We start from the raw sequence: 17,240 nt of genomic DNA, 5'->3' as shown, positions 1-17,240 counted from the left end.
TTCCCTCCATTCGCTCGTCACAATTTGATGAGGATATGTTGAAAAATCTGAAAGTTTAAACTTTCATTCGTGCGCGATTCTCCATCCGCTTACATTGTATGTCGTCTGTCGTCGCTGGGTCTTTGATGCTCGGCGCTCGGCAAAAGTTATTCGAAGATTTATTCGAAGCCTTCCAATAAAAGATACAGATAAAAGATGAAAAAATTATTCGAAGTTCGAATAAATCCGCTTCGAATAAAAAAAATTATCTTTATTCGTCGGATAAATTCTCGTCGGATAAAAGTATTTATCTGATACTCGTCGGATAAAGATACTTTTTTTATTCGAACCTTCGAATAACGAATAAAAATATTTTTATCTTTTATTCGTTATTCGAAATTTTTATGTAGATAAATATTTTGCCCAACTCTGCCACAGACCCTACATACTTTCTTCTCCTTCTCCAACCAATCCTTTCCACCTCTCATCTCGTTTCCCAACCTGTACCTGGCCACCCTTTGCCAACTGCTCTCTGCCCACCCTTTCTTCAGATACCCTGGTATCCCCTCTCCCTTCACCCTCCAGTACTGCATGTTGTACCTTGCTCTTCCTATCTTTTCCCATCTCTCCCCCTGTTGCTTCTTCGTTTGCCTTTTCACTATCTCCTCACTCACTGCCTCTATCCTCTCCTGCATAATCTCCTCCGCCTTCTCCGGTGTCCAGCCCCTCTCTTCCCAAAAACGCCGTCTCTCCTTCACCCCACCTACTGCCACCCCACCCCTTGTGCCCTTCCTCATACCTGCTCCCAGCACAACCTAGCTAGCTACCCCCCTTTTCCCTCCCGCAACTTCTTCTCGTACCGCTATGCCCTCAACCCCGCCCTCCCTCTCAACAACTCCCTCTGCAGCTCTTCCCTCACCATATTCCCGGGTGTGTACCTCTCTACCCCTAGGACCCACCTCAGAAACCTCTCCAGCAACCTTTCCATCCCTTCCCATTCCTTCCTACACCTCGTCTAATAAACTAATCCTTCTAACTTCTCAATAAAATTCAAGTCATTTGATCTAATTTTTAAAAAGTTATGTTGCTTCAAATAGTGTAGACTCAGTTTTGCTCGTTAGTGTACATTAATATAAACAGTAATAACCAAATTACGAGAAGTGCCCGAAAACAGGCCATTTGTCCGCACTGTGCGGCGGTCTCTTTATTTTCCGAGATATTCACAAAAAACTCTATTTTGATGAAAAATTCTGCCTATTTTGAATGATCGAATTTGTTCTTTAGGGCAGGGGAGGGTTCTTTCTTAAAATCCACAAGGGCATTTTTATTATCCACCCTATGAAATTATCGAGTCGAAGTGGTCAATGTTTTTTCACTTTGCAATCAAATTCACAGAAGTAATTTTTTCATGATCACTATAAGTTGTTTCTATATATGTAATTATTGAGTTCATAAACGTTGAATGAAGTCTTCACAAGTGGAAGTATTACAGGTAGAGACAATTTCTAATTGCACCGCAAACGTTTTCTTCATTTATTCTCAGGTTGTCTCTACAATTTATTTTCCTTACAGCGTGTAGTAGCTTGAAAACTTTACCTTCTGCCGTTGAATACATGTTATTATTTATTTTCAGTGTTTTCAAGTGGGTGAGGCTCGCCAACGTATGCAGTGCGGATTCACTCCTTATCTCGCGGACTGTTTCCGCGGTCACCATCTCGGTTTCCATCTGATGTGGAATGGATCTTCAATGTAAGTAACATTACATTTTTCCTGTTGGTTGTCAGGGTGTAAACCGATCTTCATCTGCGTGTCTTGCAGGAAGATAAGTTGGAGTATTCTCCTTATCTGTTGATCGTTTTCCGCGCTAATTTACTGCATAGTTAAAGTCTTTAAATATATTTAACGGGTGGTCCATAGTAGTGGTTTCCGGAGTTATAACATTGTTAAAATGTATTCGAAGTCGTTAAGAAGTCATTTCGCAGGTATTTTCTCATTATTTCTTTATCAATGTTTTAATTTGAATAGATCTTGTTTTCTTGAATTTGGAATTTATAGGTTACGGGTCTTAGGGATTGCTATTCCCTTATAACTTCTGCGAAATATATTCTTTACGTTCCTCGAGTTTTAGTACCTTATATATACAGGGTGAGTCACCAAACGTTAGCACCTCAAATATCTTTGTTGTTTCTAAAGATACGTAAAATATGGTAAGGACAAAGTTGAATGGTACAATGGGGCTGACACGATGCAAAAAAATTTTGTTTTTATGTCATATTTTTGGAGATATCAAGGTCACCTTGACTTTTTTAAATGGAACCACCCTTTTTTAAACACCTACAATGATAGTCTCTTTCATTAGGAATTCAGTGACTATAATTAGTCCAAGGTCATTCATGGTCAAGGACAGAAAAAACGTATAAAACTAAAATATGAAAGCAGAATACCTGTATTTTATAAATGTTCGAAATGATGGCCGTCTGCGTCGATACATTGTTGTAAACGAGCTCTGAAGGAATGTTGAAGTCTGATAAGTGTATCCGAATTGAAATTCGTACATGCTGTGATGATACGCTGACGCATATCTTCAACTGTTGTTGGAGCATCCGTGTACATGGTCTCTTTTAGCAGACCCCATAAAAAGAAATCCCGTGAATGTAAACCAGGCGAACGTGCGGCCATGAAACTGTTCCGCCTCGTCCAATCCATCGGTTTGGATATCGAGAATCCAACGTTTCTCTTGCTACTCGTGCATAATGAGCAGGACAACCGTCATGTTGGTACTGTAGGGGCGTATACTTTATTTATGTCGACGGCGCGTGTTCGACGGCGAGATTTTGATTGATTCTTCTCGGTCGATGCAGTCCTTTTATACTTGATCGCACATACATTATATGACGAAGTCGGCAGATCACCAAAGGGCGTCTTTGGCGGCCGCCGCGTTCCGCCGAGATCGTCGGTTGTTTTGGCCGGCAACTACAATGTCGCACGTTGCCGCCGCGCTTTGCCGATCGCACACGTGCGTATCCCTACAATTCGGCCATCCTGACCTTTTAATCGTCCCGATTAAACTAATACGTCTTAAACTACTTATGAATACCGGCGCTATTTATACTATATACCTAATACTAGTAACGCATAAATCTTACAATAATCGTATAAAATGATGGATCTTTGGCACGGATGTTTAACTGGATAGCCAGGGACGCATATTGCACGCAGCCCACGTCCCCTGATACGGTACTTGGGTGATCTGGAATCCCTCGATATCTTTGACAATATATCGGTCGTTTCGCAAAACGCGTGCCACCTCGTACGGCCCCTTAAATTTCGGTACCAGCTTGGTGCAGTCACTGGAATTTACAAAATTTGCTATCATTACCTTATCCCCGACTTGGTACTGTAAGGCTGGTTTACGCTTTTTATCGTACAACTTTTTATTGGCGTTAAAACTTTGGTGTATTCGTAAAGCCGCCTTCTCACGTGTCTTATTTAGATTTCGCTCAGTTTTTAAAGCTCCGGAAGACTCGAGTATATTTCTGACGGCGTCGATCGCTTTTCCGCGTTGGGGCACTCCGTACAATAATACGCTGGGAGTTTCACCGGTCGACTTGTTGACAGAATTATTTATGGCGAACTCTACTTCTTCGAGTACTTCGTACCAATGCGCGTTACGTTCGTCGACTAATTTTGATATCATTGGGATGATAGTACGGTTCATTCTTTCCGCTTGGCCATTTGCCTGCGGCATTGCGGTTGCGATTTTAATGTGTTGTACATCGTGATCTTTTAAGAAATGTTCGAACTCGTGCGCGGTAAAACAGCTGCCTCTATCTGATACAATGCGCAATGGTCTACTGTAGGTCGCGAAATGGTGTTTTAAGCACTTAATTACCTCGGCGGTACTCGTACTTTTTGTGGGGTATATTTTTGTATATTTTGTAAAGCCATCTACTACTAAGAGAATGTAGCGGTACTTTACAGACTGTTTCTTCGACATAGGTCCTAGGTGATCAATGTGCAGTGTAGAAAACGGTTTATTATCTTTCGGTATTTCGTGTAACATGCCCTCTTGCCGTCCGGATTTCGGTGAAAATGCTATGCACTTTAAACAATTCTTAACATGCTTCATAACTTTTTCCCTCATGTTAGGGAACCAGTAGCTATTCATAATACTTGTTATTGTTTTCTCTGGTCCGACATGCCCTAGCTCATTATGGTATTGATGCATTATACTGCCTTCTAACGTTGCCGGAACAAAAAACAAAGCGCGATCGTCCATTTTGCGGTAAACCGACCCATTTATCATTTCGAAAAGTTTGTCTTCCGATTTTTCTAACTTCTGACGTATTTTCTGAATTTGCTCGTCCTGTTGTTGGCATAAGGCTAAATTTCTGTCTAAAGTGTTATCCTGCAGTACTAGAACCTGCCTACTTAACGCATCGACGTGTCTCATTCTTGTACCCGCTCTATGTTCAAGTTTGTAATCGTAGTCTTGTAATTCTAATGCCCACCGTGCGATTTTAGGGTTTGTTTCTTTTTTCTTAAGCGTTAGGCTAAGCGCCTGACAATCCGTGACTACTTTGAACGGCACTCCGCATAGGTACGGGCGAAATCGGCGCAGTGCGTAGATTATAGCGAGTGTCTCTAGCTCGAAACTATGGTATTTGGATTCGGTGTCCGTGGTGCGCTTTGAGAAATAGAAAATCGGGTGGAACTTTTGGTCGGCCTTCTTCTGTAACAGAATAGCACCGAAACCCATCGCACTGGCATCGCAATGTAATTCTGTTTCGTCACGCGGACAGTAAATTCCCAGAATGGGTGCCTGTATTAGGCATTCTTTTAACGCGTCAAACGCTTCCTTTTCTTTGGGACCAAATTTAAATTTACATTTTTCCTTGATTAGGTCATATAGAGGCTTGGCAATGATTGAAAAGCCTTCTATAAACTTTCTGAAATACGAAGAGAGGCCTAGAAAACTTTGCACTTCGCGTACGTTACGCGGAACTGGGAATTTTTGTACATTCTCGATACCGCGTTCGGTGGGTCTGATGCCGTCGTTCGTTACCCCATATCCCAAGTATTCAATTTCTGTTTCCAAAAATTTACATTTGTCCATGCGTAGTTCCAACTTATTTGCGACGCATAGTTGGAAAACCTTTCGTAAGATTTCTAGGTGGTGTTCGATCGTTACCGATGCAATTAAAAAATCGTCTAGATATACCGACACGTCCCCGCTGTTAATTAGATTTTTGAATATCCCTGTCACGTATCTTTGGAATCTTAGGGGACCCCCTTTTAAACCGAACGGCATTTTGGTGCATTCATATTGTCCGAACGGCGTAACAAACGAGGTATATTTGACCGAATCCTCGTGCATTCTGATATGAAAGAATCCGTCTCTCAGATCTAGCGATGAGAAGTATTTTTTACCTTGTAATAGGTCTAGCTGATCTTCAATTAACGGCAACGGAAAATTATCGCGTACCGTTACTTTGTTTAGTACTCGAAAATCTATACACATTCGGGTTTCCCCGTTTTTCTTTTTCGTTAAGACAATCGGTGACGCGTATTCGGATGTACTTTCTCTAATCGCGCCTTTTGCCAACCAGTCGTCCAGGATTTCCCTTAATTTGTCTTTTTCTACAAACGACAATCTACGTGGCGTGAAATGGAATGGTTTGCTGTCGGACAGTCTAAGTTCTAGCACGTTTTCCGTTTGCGGATGTTTCGGGCAAGGGCGGATCCAGCTTTGGCGCCAGGGGGGGGTCACATAGTCGTGGTCAAGTCAAGAACTTATAATTTAATTTTGATAACAATAGATACAAGTAAAAAGTAGGTATTTTATTAATGTACGTAAGTACTGTACTTAAAAATATTTATTCTTTATTGTACACTTGAAAAACTTAACACATAATAACTTGTACATATACACGTACATATTGCCATCTTCTCTTGAAGACATTCAGAGAAGCACTATCACGCACGGAATGAGGCAGCCTATTTATATTCCATAACCGTGGTGAATGATTTGTCATAACAGCTAGAGGTATGTCGAGGGGTATGACGCAAAACTCCGCAAAAGTGAAGAGGTGGTACGACAAGGGTTTCCAACAAACAAAATAGAAACAGACAAAATACATATATTTAAATAACAAAATCAATTTTTCTTTTACGTCTTCTCCCGAAACGCGTTATTACGTCATTTACGTCAATGGGTACGTTTTTATGAATGTGGAGAAGTGCCAGTCCGGTTAGGCGATCTTCAACCATTGAAGATCTTAGCCACGATTTAATTCTGCGCAACGTAGAGAAAGACCTTTCTGCTGTCGCTACACTGACAGGTAGTGTAGCCATAATACATAAAAATTTTCTTATATTAGGATACATATCGATGTCACAATTTAAAATAAGATCAGAAATCGACTGCGGTATGTCCTGGCTCCGCTGCCACGCCTGCCACTTCACCATCCACAGCCGATATTCATTTACAATGACAGAAAATGGAGTGTTATCTAGTAATAATGTATAGTCGGTAGCTAGTTGTTTCACAGTTTCAATGTCTTCATTACTACATTCGCTTTTTGGCATGAAAACGCTTAGCTGAAACAAATTAAGTACATCAGGAGACAGGCGGTCCTGGAGATCACTTATTATTGAATCTAGAAGAGGGATGTATATAGCTCTGCGGAAATACTCTTCAGCAGATTGAGCAGGTTGGTTATTGGCCCTATGTATTTGTTTTGATACTATTCTGGGGCATTTAATTTCTACATCTAGCTGCTCAGCTACTTCTTTAGCCTCTTCAAAAAGCTGTCGGTAGATTACGTCCACATTTTCTCTTTTATTTTGTAAAACACTTAAAGTATCATTAATAGCGTCCGTAGCTTTTTTTAAATCAATTGAGTTCGATTGCAGTATTCTGCTTAAAGATACAGTAGTACCTGAAAAATAAAAAGTAAGTGACTGTGACTGTAGTGCATAAACTAAGAATTTATAACTTAATATAAACGGTATGTACTCGTAGCATAAAATATTAACAAAACAACAACATAATTTTAAAGTAGGTTTAGTATACTCGTATAAGTTCATTTGCCAAACAATAAGAAATAAAATAATTTAGGGAAGTACCCACCTAATACATCACTTAAACAGATGGAGGATATAATAAAGTCAGAACTGCGCAATGTTTGCAGCAAGCAATGCGCATCATTGGCAGTTTTATTGTCTTGCCAAGCAGAAATCTTCTCCAAAGCGCTACAAATTTTGACTAAGTTGTCTCCTTGAAATTGAAGATGCCCATCATGCCTCTCTACCCAACGTGTCTCACAAATACCTTGCATGGCAGCTCCGAGTTCTATTTTAAAAATTTCATGCCTCTTAGCGGATGCATTGGCAAATGCCACAACTTTTCTCATTGTGCCAGATGTATTGCGACAGGAAACTACTTTGGATGATCTTGCCAATGAGTTATTGAGCACATGGTTGTTGCACGGGCAACGTTTAGCATGAATGGCTATTTTCATCAATTCTTGCACTGCACCTTTTGTATCTGATGCCATAACCGAGCAGCTGTCAGTTCCAATACCCACACACCAAGATAAATCTAAGTTAAATTTGGTACACAGATTTTCAACGATTTTCGCCAAAGCTACACCTGTCAATCGAGGCTCTATGTCACCTGAATTGTTGTCTTCACGTCTAAGAACATCGTAGGTATCACAAAAAGTCACAAAATGTTCCTTAATAACGCCATCATGCAAATATCGGAATGATAGGCTCAGCTGTGAGATATGTGATATATCTGTTGTTTCATCGAACAAAATTGAAAAATATTTAGCTTCCCGCACATTCTGTAAAATGTTTTCCTGGATGATTTCTGCGCAAACATCTATCAACTCATTTTGTACAGTCTTGCTGATGTACGTGGCGTTGGATTTTGAAGATTCTAAATGTTGCTGCAATGCAATATCGCCAGAATCAATACGGAATTTTAAAAGGGCTCTAAAATTCCCTTCATCGGCTACTACGCTGTCATAGTTCAGCAATTTACCATCGTCGCGATGGCCACGTAACGATATATTTTGATGGCCACAAAATATTATAGTTTTTACGATTGGTCGCAAACGTTCTCTATTTTCATTTATTTGTTTCAGTCTTTGACTATTTACTTGGTTCATTATGTTAATTTCCGGTTTATGAAAACTCAATAAAAAGTTCTTCCCTGCTTGGACAGCTAATTCGTGGTATTTGTTTCGCTGGTGTGTTAGCAGAAGACCATTTTCACCTAGCAAATTACCGAAAGCTTTTAATGGTTCTTTTACGAGTCGACATAAAGGTGTTTTTGTCTGTACACCACCTCCAGGAGCTACGACAAACAAAGCACAGTACTTGCAGTAAAGACCCTGGTCTTTATGCGACAAAACAAGCCAGTGAAACTTGTCAAGGTGAGACTTCTGAGCATATTTTTTTGTTTGTTTTCCTTTTTTATTAACAACACAATGCGGAAAAGTATAATTAGGGGGAGGCTGCCAATGCTTTTCAAGCAACATAGCTTTAGTTGAATCATTTATATTTTCCCCTATATAACAAGCAATATCTGAAGCAAACTTTGGTTGAGAAAGTGAAGTCTTTATCTGATCAGAATCAGAAGTCGATGTACATATTGTAGGCTGAATATCGTTAGTAACAGGAGAGCATGTTTTTTCTTCATCTATGGTTAATGTAGGCAATGTAGCTGTAGAAGCAGAAGCATCGGCAATACAATTATTTTCATCTGTAGTTGTTGTAGGTGAATTTTTCGAGTAAGCAATCTCAAGCCTTGGTTTCTTTGGGAAAAATGAATCTATTTTTTTTAATGAATGTTTCAATCCACCACTACCATCTCCTTTTCCCTTAGAATCACCCTGCAAGCAAATCCATGCAAATTTCACACCCCACAACAGACAACAGACTGTTGCAAATACATATTAAATATATATTCGCTATAGTACAGGCTGGTGGCGCAGGCGCATTACCTCACAAACAAAGCAAAACCATGCAAATTTCACACCCCACATCAGACAACAAACTTTTGTAAACATATGAGTTATAAGTACATAAAAACATAATAATATAGGTAGTTTTACAGAAACTGATTACTTACCATTTCTTGAAATTAATGAATTTGCAGCTACAATTTTTAAGAATACTTATAAAGGTGTAGGAATAACTAAAAATTAACCGAACACGTCTTTCGCTTTCAGCCACGCTATAAAGACTGACTGTCGCCCGTTGACCGTCGCGGGTCGCCGGCACAGGGCCACCTTCTTTTGTTTATTACAAACTCCGATCGTCTTTTTATCTCACCGGTCCGCCGGCCGTGGTGCGGTCCTAGGCGACCGGGTTTCATATTTTTTTTTTTTTTTTTTTATGTAATTACATAAAATCTGTATGGTGACAAAATATATAAATAAAATCATTATGTTCAATTAGTGGTCCACCAAAGTCCTGGAACCAGCTCAGGGGGTGGTCATGACCCCCATGACCACCCCCCTGGATCCGCCGTTGGTTTCGGGCGAGTTGGATTAACGTACTCTTCCTCGAATAGCCGGTAGAATTTTTCTTTCGTTTCGTACGGTAACGTTCTATTGATCGTGGGACGCGACGCTGATTTAAGGGTATCCGATGCTATCTCGATATTCATTATCTCCGAGATCTCTTTGTCTACCGTGAACGAGAGCTTAGCCAATTTTATAAAATCCCGGCCTAAAACTAACGCACTTCGCATTGTCTCATCCGTCACAACCCGCAGTGATATATCGAGTTCGCGTCGCTGGAAATTTATTTTCGCTTTGATGTCGCCAATAATCGTCAGAGTGCTATCGTTTATCCCGGAAAATCTACTACTTTTCACGGTTTTTGTAACTAGATGTCGCGGAACCTGACCTTGTTTTACAAAACTGATTGGACTACCGGTATCAATTAACGCTCTTACTTCGATTGTTGTTTTGTCTTCGTCCCCCACCGTCATCTGTACCGTCGGGTAGAAATCATCCTCCTCCTCCGCTGTTCGGCTTACGAAGTTCACCTGCCCTTGTGGTGATACTCGTCGCTCGTCGTCTGCTTTCCTAATGCTGCCGTCTCTGCGAGTGATGTCTCGTTCCCTCCTTGGCTGTCTGCATTCTGCCGAAAAATGCCCCATGCCGTTGCAATTGTAGCAGCGGGCCTGCCTGACGTGTTGCGGCCTGAGTGACTCCCCGGTTCTGCCCATCGGTGTCCATTCTGCGCGATGCCGCGTCTGTCCCGTTCGTCGTGGTTCTGGTGACAGCGATATTTCCGCGAATGCTTCCATCAAGTCCTTGGTTTCCCTGAACCGTTGTGCGCGTGCCACTGCACGTAACGCTTCGCTTGGAATCCCGTCCACTATGTAATCGATGGTTTCATGGGCGGCTATAGGTACCCTGTTACCCAAAATTATTTTTTCGTGGGCGTAATCGGCGAACGATTCGTTGACCTTCCACGTTCGTCGTTCGAATTCATTCCGCAATACTACGGTGTTAATTCGCTGACCGTACATAGCGAATAACTCCTGCAGCAGTTCCTCCCATGTCAGATCTATGCAATCTTCTCGCGAGTGGAACCATCGGAGCGCCTTTCCTTTTAGCTTCTGACAGATTAGGGCCTTCGCCGCCTGGTCGTCCAATTGATAATTCCGGATCAGCTTACGCATTTGATTATCCCAGCCTCTGAATGCATAACTGCTTCCATCGTAGTCGCCGATCATGTCTTTGATCTCGGTCCATTTTAATTCACGGGTGCGGGTTGACACTGTACTGCTCGTTCGCGGCGTTTCTAAACGTGTGATTTCCAGTTCCCTTCTTAACAACTGTATTTCGCGCTCGGCTAAAACTCTTTCTCGTCGTAACAGGTCCACTTCGGACATTAGGGCACTGTTTTCCGGTTGTTTCAGTGTCTGCATTGTCTCCTGCTCCTCGAGATCAGTGTCGAGGGCATCTGCGTACTCTCGGGGAGTTGGTTCCGGAACGTCGGCTTCACGCAATCTGCGGATTAGCTCGATTTTCGTCCCGGTCGTCGGCAACTCTCTTTCGCGTAGCATGTCTTTTAATTCGGCGACGGTATACGAATTCATATTGCACTACAACGCACCGTAAGAAGAGGAAGAGAAAAAAATTCGAACTTGAGGTCTATCTCGACACGCGATTCACTTGGTACACTAGATCCCACTTCTGAATTTTGTAGGGGCGTATACTTTATTTATGTCGACGGCGCGTGTTCGACGGCGAGATTTTGATTGATTCTTCTCGGTCGATGCAGTCCTTTTATACTTGATCGCACATACATTATATGACGAAGTCGGCAGATCACCAAAGGGCGTCTTTGGCGGCCGCCGCGTTCCGCCGAGATCGTCGGTTGTTTTGGCCGGCAACTACAATGTCGCACGTTGCCGCCGCGCTTTGCCGATCGCACACGTGCGTATCCCTACAGTACCACATATCGTAGCGATTTTGTAAAGGGACATCTTCTAACAAAATTGGCAGATCTTCTTGCAAAAATTGAGCGTATTTCTGTCCCGTCATCATTCCGTTAACGAAATATGGTCCAATTACTTTGTTGTTCAAAATACCACACCACACGTTTACGCTCCATTGTCTTTGATGATCAATTTCTCGCAGTCAGTGCGGATTATCCACAGACCAATAATGGGCGTTCCGTAGATTAATTGAGCCATGATTAGTAAATGTTGCTTCGTCCGTAAACAAGACATTAGAAAAAAATGAATGATTTTGAAGCAATCCCCATTGACAAAAGTTAATTCTATTTTGAAAATCATTCCCGTGCAATTCTTGATGGAGCGATATGTGGAACGGATGAAATTTATGTCGGGCCAGAATTCGTATTACGCTACTTTGACTTATGCCTGCTTCCCGGGCAATTTTTCTCGTACTCACGTAAGGATTGACAGCTATAGCTGCTAAAATATTAATTTCATTGTCTTCATTAGTCGTGGGTTTCTTCCGTTTGTACTGTCTTGCATGTACACTTCCAGTACTTCGAAACTAGCTGTACGTATTAATGAAAGTCGGTCTAGAAGGAGTGTTTCGATCGGGGTGCCTCTCTTCATACAGTAATCGGTCCTGCACTGCATTTTGTTTACATTCACAGTAAATCGTGATCATATCACACTTTTCAGTCATCAAATATAACATAGCGGAATCGCGTTTGGAAACATACTGATAGTAAATAAGAATGCTGAATAACATTGAAGAACCTTAGTATGTTTACTTTAACTACGACCATAGTATGTTTACTATTTCCTACAAGTCTCAACCGTGATAAACGTATTCTGCTCCCATATTTTAGTTTTATACGTTTTTTCTGTCCTTGACCATGAATGACCTTGGACTAATTATAGTCACTGAATTCCTAATGAAAGAGACTATCATTGTAGGTGTTTCAAAAAGGGTGGTTCCATTTAAAAAAAGTCAAGGTGACCTTGATATCTCCAAAAAAATGACATAAAAACAAAATTTTTTTTTGCATCGTGTCAGCCCCATTGTACCATTCAACTTTGTCCTTACCATATTTTACGTATCTTTAGAAACAACAAAGATATTTGAGGTGCTAACGTTTGGTGACTCACCCTGTATATATTAATATGTACATTAATAACCAAATTACGAGAAGTGCCGGAAAACAGGCCATTTGTCCGCACTGTGCGGCGGTCTCCTTATTTTCCGTGATATTCGAAAAAACTGTCTGTTTTGATGAAAAATTCTGCCTATTTTGAATGACCGAATTTGTTCTTTAGGGAGGGGGAGGGTTGTTTCGTTAATACCTGCAAGGGCATTTTTATTATCCATCCTATGAAATTATCGAGTCGAAGGTGTCAATGTTCTTGAACTTTGCAATCAAATTCACAGAAGTAATTTATTCATGATCACTATAAGCTGTTTCTATACTATATGTATCGATTGCCAAATGATTCCTTCAAATATCTCGATGCTTTAAATTTGACTGTGAGTTCCGACCTGACATGAGTATAGAAATGCCGCGAGTGGAAATACTGGAACATTTCGGCAAGAAAAAAACGTAGATAAAATGAAAATATACGAAATAGACATAATAAACGATTTATTTTGTACATATTAAGAAGCAATATTTTATTCACTATATTGTCTTTTAATCTATTCCCTTTTTTTTACTAATTATTTCGCCAGTCTTTGAGAATACTCTTTCGGAAGGAACAGATGTTGCCATAACACAAAGATACTCCTTTGCAAGCTTTGATAGTGTTACGTCCCAGGTGGTATGAATTACGATTTTAAGAGGATAGGACGCAGTTTCAAACCTACCTGCATACACCGGCTATGGTTCGGGAAATTGTGGATCGTTTAAATATCTTTGTACCCTTATTTTGAAAACAACAAAATTATTGATTTATTCAAAGTGTGGTTCTGAATCAGAGATTACTTTGATTTTACAAATATGGTTTATATAGCGCATATACTGGAGTGCTTACAAATAGTTTGATAATAATAATAATAATATTAATATTACCGTGATCACGGGTTCGGATTCGGTTACAATATACTCCTACTGCTGACACTGGTCTTTGAAACGGTTTGTCGCGAAACAACTGAATGAACTATTTTAACTTCGAAAGAGACCACTGGACTATTGACTATGACTGAATAACTGATTGTTCACGATTGCCTGACTGACTGACTGACTGTTTATAACTGAATTTGAGGAGTTGGTCCCCCTTTTTATAATATGGACAGTCCTTTGTTTTTCAAAGATGCTGGCACAGGATTCTCTACCTTATATCTTTTTATCTTCTTGATGTCTCCTGACTAGTCAGCTGTATGCCGACAGGATCTTTTTACCATGAAGTCGGCGTCTTTTCTTATAATTTGGCATAATTAGACACCTTTCCTGTTTGTTCTCGGGGTGAGAACTGATCTTCATCTGCGTGTCTTGCTAACTTAGTGCGTAGAATTTTTAACATATATCTTAATCCTATTTTTACTTCTCCTCGCGCAACATCATCGGCTGTCCATAATAATTCATAATAATTCTTCATCTGAGGGTTTATTCGTTGGCGGTCGAACCACCGGACGTGACACCTTTATAAATTTGAGGATTATAAGGACTGCTAATATTCCTGTACTGAAGGATCCAAATGTAATGAGAAGAGAAGAAAAAAACTGTGTACATGGTGTGGGTGCGCTTGTCACCATCGGGTCACTACTTCTTGGGCGTAGCCAGTGTGGATCAGCCACCACTCGTCCACGTTCATTTCGAAGTGCTCTTCGATGCATTCCGTGCACTCCCATGCCTGACGGACCCTTTCTAGTTGCCGACCGCAGTCTTGGCATTTGGAGTAGGTCTGGGCCGGGTTCAGCTGACACATGATGTGCCAGCCCCGTTGCTCGTAGTACCAGTGCTCTCTTGGGGTTAGGCGGCCATAACATGTCCGGCATATCCTATTTTGGTGGTACACGTACGATGCTTCTTGCTGTGATGTACCCACGCAGTATAAATTTAGAAGATTTCGGTACGTTTCAGGGTAATGGGGTGGTATTACCCCATCTATCGGCCCATAAAATTCCTCCAATACCTCCTCTTCGGGGCGGTAGTCCATACGTCTCCTCCGTACGTCTTGGTCCGGAAAATTCCCGGCGGGCAGTCCATATTTGGAGTAGGTTTGGGCTAGATCTAGCTGACACAAGATGTGCCAGCCTCCTTCTTCACAATACCATTGTTCCCTTCTGATCAGGCGGCCATAACACGCACGACATATCCTATTTCAGTGATGTATGTAGGACGTCTCTTGTCGTGGTGCGACGACACAGTACAGATTCCGGAGGTTCCGGTATGTTTCTGGATAGTGGGTCGGTACTAACCCATCTATAGGCCCGTAGAATTCTTGTAACACCTCTTCCTCTGGGCGATAATTCGGCCTTGGTATAGGCATTGTTGTCTTTCTGAATTGATCCTTTGTCCCGCTATTACCTTCATCTATTTTATATAGTTGGTCTCTGGGATATCAGGGTTTCTGATGTCATTTATCACTGGTTTACCCATACAAGTTGATGTGCTGAGGATTGACAGCAGCTTCCCTGGACTAATTTTCCGATATACATACTCATATATTGAAGGTTCTTTCCAAAACTTTCCAATATTTTGTTGATCAAAGGTCTTTGTCACTGCGCTTTATCCCACCGCTGTCACCAATTTTTGTTATGTCCCAGTTGGAGCGGATTATAATTTTTTGGGGATAAGTCGCAGTTTTGAACCTACTTGCATTCATCGGCTACGGTTCGGAAAATTGAGGATTGGTTAAATATGTTGTACCCGTATTTAAAAAAAAAACAACAAAATTATCGATTTATTCAGAATTAGGTGCTGAATCAGATATTCGAAGTTTGACTTTACTTTACAAGCAGGGATTTTGTATAGCGCATAAGCTAGAGGGCTTACAAGTGTTTCGCTTTATAATAATATTAATTTATCGAGTCGCTGATTTGTGGAGATCGCTCGCAAGTTTGTAGTCGCTGATTTCGGAAGGGCGCTCGCAGGTTGTAGTCGCTGGTTTTCCGCAGTGGCTCGTAGGTCGAAGTTGCTGAACTTTCACGAGCACTTCGCGGGACTTATACGCCGAAACTCATAGATTTTAAAAGGAACTGTTAATAATTGCGCGACGCGTCTACCGTACGGATCTTTTACTAACTGACTGAACTCATTTTGAGGAGTTGATCTTCTCAATGTCTCCTGATTAGTCTGCTGTGTGTTGCCAGGGTTCTTTTACTTATGAAGTCGACGTCTTTTCTTGTAATTCGGCATAATATTCTTCTTGTTTGTTTCCAAGGTGTAAACTGATCTTCGTCTGCGTGTCTTGCAGGAAGATAAGTTGGAGTCTTTTTCCGCGCTACCTAACTGCGTAGAATTGCTAACATATATTTTAATCTTATTTTATTTCCTCTCGCCCGACATCATCGGGTTTTTCTATAATAATTAATACTAATTCTTTATCTAAGCGTTTATTCATTTACGGTCGAACCACCGGACGTGACAACGCATAAATGCACTGTCCTGAAGGAAGTTTGTTTTTGCTAACAATTACATGAGCTAAAACAACTCTAACAAGTCCTTTGCAGAAAAATATAAACGGCTGTTTCGGCCTAATTATAAACTGCTCCTTAGCCCCAGCAACAGTTGTCGAGATCATCCAATATGTATCAGTCGCTCCATAACACCTAACGCTGGGGTTATTATTTGCTTCTATGTCAGGATGTATTTCATGCATACTAGCGCCGACAACATGGGTACGCCACACATTCACTTCTGTACATTTCAATCCCCAGAGATTATCGGATCCCACTTTTTGATACTTAGTACCCCATGCATCTTGATTAGGCTTAGTCTGTGCAGGTATCCGCACCAGTTTAGCGTTGTGACGGTGATCTCGCTTCGAATGTGCTTGTGACACGCACCAATCTCTGCTTGATACGCGTAGGAAAGCTTCTTGTTAAGTAACAGAATTACGATCTCGCACACAATTATCTCTTTAATTAAAGAGCCTAGCCGATTAAGATGGTCAAAACTGCCCTTAGAGGTTTTTCAATGATTAATGAACCATTCGAAAGCTGACCAAGAAAAACCCCTCTGAGCAAAATTTCAACCCCTTATCTTGCCCGTGAGGGTAGTTACAGGGTAAATTAGATTTCGCGCTTTTCCGCGCATTTCCCACACTCTGATGCTTCCTAAAATTCTGAAAAAAATGTGGCATATTTTGGATCCTAAGACAGATTTTTGAGAATTTTTTCAGATTTTTTTCTTGCAAACTGTGGTCGTAAAAAATGAAAAACCTAAAAAAAAATCGGAAAAATGTACATTTCTCAAAAATATGAAAACATGCTATTTTGCTGTTTAGTGCCCTGATAAAGTACCATAACAGGCAGTGTCCTCAATTTTTTTAGATTTTTTCTTGTGGGGACTTTTTGTCCAGACAAGAAAAACCGAATTTTTTCGCCGTTTCTGCTGTTAGGAGGAAAGTTACACTTGTTGGTTTTATCGCAGGTATATATTAAGTCATTTTAAACATTATTACATTGAAACAAGTAAGTGTTTGACCTAAGAAATGTTTTAAGAGAAAAAATGGATTGTATTTTGTGCGGTATATACCAGAATGTTCGTAACGCTTACAACATCGCCGGTTGGCACAGCGGTTAGGGCGTCGGACTACGGAGCGGATTGTT

General features: G+C 40.9%; 1 protein-coding gene and 1 long non-coding RNA gene across 2 annotated transcripts in view; one reads left to right on the top strand and one right to left on the bottom strand.

Annotated features, from left to right (window-relative positions):
* Nucleotides 1-17,240, top strand: part of LOC143364104 (uncharacterized) — a 59,208-nt gene that overhangs the window by 2,725 nt on the left and 39,243 nt on the right. Inside the window, exon 2 of the long non-coding RNA XR_013083994.1 lies at nt 1,613-1,728. This is a non-coding gene — a long non-coding RNA (uncharacterized LOC143364104). The remainder of the gene's footprint in view (nt 1-1,612; nt 1,729-17,240) is intronic.
* LOC143364106 (52 kDa repressor of the inhibitor of the protein kinase-like) lies at nt 5,722-9,367 on the bottom strand. The gene is made up of 4 exons (XM_076804606.1): nt 9,325-9,367; nt 9,122-9,148; nt 7,112-8,929; nt 5,722-6,920 (listed from the first exon to the last, which is right to left on the bottom strand). Exons 1-4 carry the CDS (start codon nt 9,365-9,367, stop codon nt 6,124-6,126), a joined length of 2,685 nt encoding a protein of 894 aa, XP_076660721.1. The 3' UTR covers nt 5,722-6,123.

Source organism: Halictus rubicundus, unplaced genomic scaffold (assembly GCF_050948215.1).
Source record: "Halictus rubicundus isolate RS-2024b unplaced genomic scaffold, iyHalRubi1_principal scaffold0271, whole genome shotgun sequence".
Lineage (NCBI taxonomy): Eukaryota > Metazoa > Arthropoda > Insecta > Hymenoptera > Halictidae > Halictus > Halictus rubicundus.
Note: the sequence above shows the minus strand (reverse complement) of the source record. Positions and strands in the feature narration are given on the sequence as shown.